Genomic DNA, 3,744 nt, shown 5'->3' with positions numbered 1-3,744 from the left:
TTTATTTAGGGTTAGGTTGGGTTAAGACACTTTCTGGGCGGAGCGCTGCTACTAGGACAGGCTAGGGGGCCGAGCGCTGCGGCCACGGGTTAGGTCAAGTTTAGACACTTTCTGTAAGATCCTTGTACAAAATTGATAGGAGGAGGGGGGGGGCGGGGTCCAAAAATCGCTCTCTAGGAATATACCGACTTCGATGTGTAACTTGTTTACTTACCCCTTTGTTATTCTCTGAATCATCTGATTGCTCAATCACACACTCCCCTAACTCTATCCCGTTCTCTTCCATCGACATGTTGAGGATGTCCTGAAACCCAGAGTCCAAGGGGTCCATGGATTTATCAAACCCACCCAATACATCCAGACCGAAAAGTCCAAAATCCATTGTCGACATTTTTTTCTTCGAAACGTCAAATGTCTAAATGCTTTAATCAGCTGTTGACTCACAGCAAAAACGTGGCTTTATTTATGCAGCCTTTCACTTCACATATGGTGAAAATAAATTCACAAATTGTTGAACCCAGAGCTCACTGGAACTATAAACCTATTTTAAACAATTCTGGTTTGGAAACTACCAACGGTTGGTTTGTGTAAAGTGGCTGAAGCCAGCTTTCAAAAAGTGATGCAAGATGTGGGTTGGTAGGGACGGTAGGTGTGTTCAGTCCTGTTCCCTTCCTCAACTCTTAAGCTAAGCATAGAAGGAGACTTGTACTGTACCGGTATATGTGGCGTGTACCGAACCGGAGCATCCAGTGACACAGTCGCCGAAACTTCCGCGACCGTACCGACCCTGCACTCTTCGACCGGTCCCTTCATCATTTTAGTACCGACCCGACCATAGGAAATGTACCGACTCGGAAAACCTGTCTTTATAGGCTTTTCATGCTCTTGCGCGCTTTTAAGTTAGCCTCTCTGTCAGGACAATTGTACCGTCCCGTATTTCTTCCTGACTGAACGCCGGCCGGATTTACAGGTATAAGAAGGGGGTCAATATGGCGCAGCACGACTGAATTACAAGCTGTTACTAGAAACAAGTGTTAGATTTAAATACTTTCACTATAATTTTATTTACTCTCACGTAATCATATACGTTGCTTTTACATAAAAAATAAATATTCCATGTTTTTAAATCGCTCGAATTGAATGACGAAATCTGCCCAAATCATGAATAGTAAAAATTTACACGTGGACCTTTTACGTCATTCGAGTTGATCCTGGGCCGGAATCCGAGGTTTTTTTTTATTTTCTCCGGATGTTAGTGGAATATATTAAGAAAAATGAATCCTTCGTTATGTAAACCAAGAAGAATTCCCAGAGTGGCTCACGATATTTTAAAAGCCGGGATATAATTTTATTAACATTTATGTCATAATATGAAAGCTTATAAATTGGTGTGGGGAAGGGGGGAGTTAGGGTTTCCACCGGAATTCCGGGTTACGGTTTACGTACGGAAATGATCCGGAAATTTTTTAAATTTCCATTATGGAAAAGGTTCCGGTATTCCGGAACGATTTTTTCCCCCGTAAACCGGAAATTTCCGAAATTTCATTCGTTAAGCTAAATAGGCTGGGGGGGGGGGGTTTGGCGCCCCCCCCCCCCCAACAGTAGTTTTTTCACCTAGTACTCTCATTTGTAACACTCTCATAGTGCAATTTTGTGACTTTAAATGAATTGAAATTTAAAGAATTTTTTGTAATTTTATTTTTAATGCATAGGGCCGGACAGGGCGGAAAAAGTCTGATCTTTGAATAAAAAAAATCTAAAATAGCCCATAATTTGTTTGTGACTAAAGCTACAGATCTAAAATCTATATTTTTAAAAAGCCCTTGAAAAATAGATTCAGAAACATAGGATCACACTTTGATATTTGTTTAAACCAAATTTTTTTTTTTCAATTTTCTGAACCTTTTTTTCGGCATTTTTTTCAACCCTCCCTAGCACCCAAATCAACATACCTAAGTTATCGGTCTTAAAATATATAAAATTATATATATTTTATATATATTTTATATATATTTTATTTTAGAATAGTAGCGAATATATATCTCTATAAATTATAAACTTATACACACACAGAAACAGGCAATAAACTTGTAGCGAATTAAGCCTATGTAGCGTTTTTTTAGTGTAGCGTTTTTTAAGTGTAGCGTTTTTTTAGTGTAGCGTTTTTTTAGTGTAGCGTTTTTATAGTGTAGCGTATTTATAGTATGACCATTTTTTCTTCAATAAGCTGGCCTTGAAAAATTTGGTTATAAACATGCATTTCAACCCTATACCTATTTTAAGGTATAGATGGGGGGCGTCAAACGCCCCGCCCAGGCTTTACAAGATTCAGACCCCCAACCAATTTATAGGGTTAATAGGGAAAACCAAACAGTGGAATAGTCTAAAGAATATTGATGAACTGTAGAATTGTAGACCAGCAGTATAGCTGACTTTTAAACTTTGCAATATATGAATTTAATTAAAATAAAAAAATTCTTTATGCTCCGCAAGTCTTCTTTTGTATTCACCTTACATTCCGTAAACCAGAATTTTTCCGGTTTACGAAATGGAAACTGGAAATTTTACAGTTCGTCATGTAAACCTGAAAAATTTCAGGTTTACAAAATGGAAACTGGAAATTATATGGTTTACGTTACGTAAACTGGAAAAATTTCCGGTTTACGAAATGGAAACTGGAAATTTTACAGTTTATGTTACATAACCAGAAAAATTCCAGTTTCCATTTCGTAAACCGGAAATTTTTCTGGTTTGTGTGACGTAAACCGTAAACATTCCGGTTTCCATTTGATCTTGAAATATCCCGGAATTCTGGTTACGCAAACAAATTTTCGGATTATTCATTTCCAAAATGGAAATTTTTTTCAGGAAAAATGGAAACCCTAGGGGGAGTGCAGAAGTCCTCAATTAAAGTTATCACCCAGTGGCGTATAGTTCTGGGGTGATTACCTCAAAGATTCTAGGGGGGGTAAACTCCCCTTTTTGAAAACTGTAAATTTAAAACATTTGGCTTCTTTGATATCAGGCATAATTGTATAAGATACTTTAAAGGTTCACTGTGCACTTCGTGCAGTCCAATTATCTTGGTAGTAACGTAAAATAGTTTCGAATGTCGTCTTCCATACAATGTATTAGATAGTAAAGGCGTTATGCAGTCTATGCAGTTTATTTCGATTAAAAAATCTTTTGCTCAAATATATTTTACTTTAAAATTCAAACAAAAATAGCAGAAACAATTGTTACCTGAAAAATCGACAATTTTTCATACTGTTATGTTAGTAATATATAATAATTAGTATTTACTAGAGATAAACACATTTTTGAAAATGAAAAACTCGACTTAAACTTATAAATTCTATGAGATGAAAAAAAAGAACGAAGGTCCAGAAAATAATTGACTTAAAAAATTGTTTCTGTTGTGAAAAAAAGGAGTACAAACAATTGTAATCTATATAATAAAGCTCTTCGTTTATCATGTATATGTTTGCTATGGCTGGCCAAACGACTGATTTAAACAATAAAAACATAAATCAAACAAAACAATCTAAGCATTTATAGTCTTTTCTACAAATACGACATCTACTTGCGCAATTTTTGTTATCGATTTCGGGGCCTAGAACTGAATTTTCATTTCCAAATTTTTTAAAAAAATAAGTTTATTTATATTGGTTAATAAATACTAGAAAAAAAATTACTTTTGAAAATTATTGTCTTAATTTAGACAGCTTTAGCTTAGGTTTGTTC

At 35.6% G+C, this 3,744-nt stretch overlaps 1 protein-coding gene across 1 annotated transcript in view; it reads right to left on the bottom strand.

Moving 5' to 3' along the window:
• Nucleotides 1-732, bottom strand: part of LOC111695134 (uncharacterized) — an 8,469-nt gene extending 7,737 nt beyond the window's left edge. Inside the window, exon 1 of the mRNA XM_023464345.1 lies at nucleotides 215-732. Coding sequence (XP_023320113.1) covers nucleotides 215-391 — 177 coding nt within the window. The 5' untranslated portion in view covers nucleotides 392-732. The remainder of the gene's footprint in view (nucleotides 1-214) is intronic.
• Nucleotides 733-3,744: the final 3,012 nt, after the last annotated feature.

The sequence above is a fragment of the Eurytemora carolleeae genome, unplaced genomic scaffold (genome assembly GCF_000591075.1).
Source record: "Eurytemora carolleeae unplaced genomic scaffold, Eaff_2.0 scaffold212, whole genome shotgun sequence".
NCBI lineage: Eukaryota > Metazoa > Arthropoda > Copepoda > Calanoida > Temoridae > Eurytemora > Eurytemora carolleeae.
Note: the sequence above shows the minus strand (reverse complement) of the source record. Positions and strands in the feature narration are given on the sequence as shown.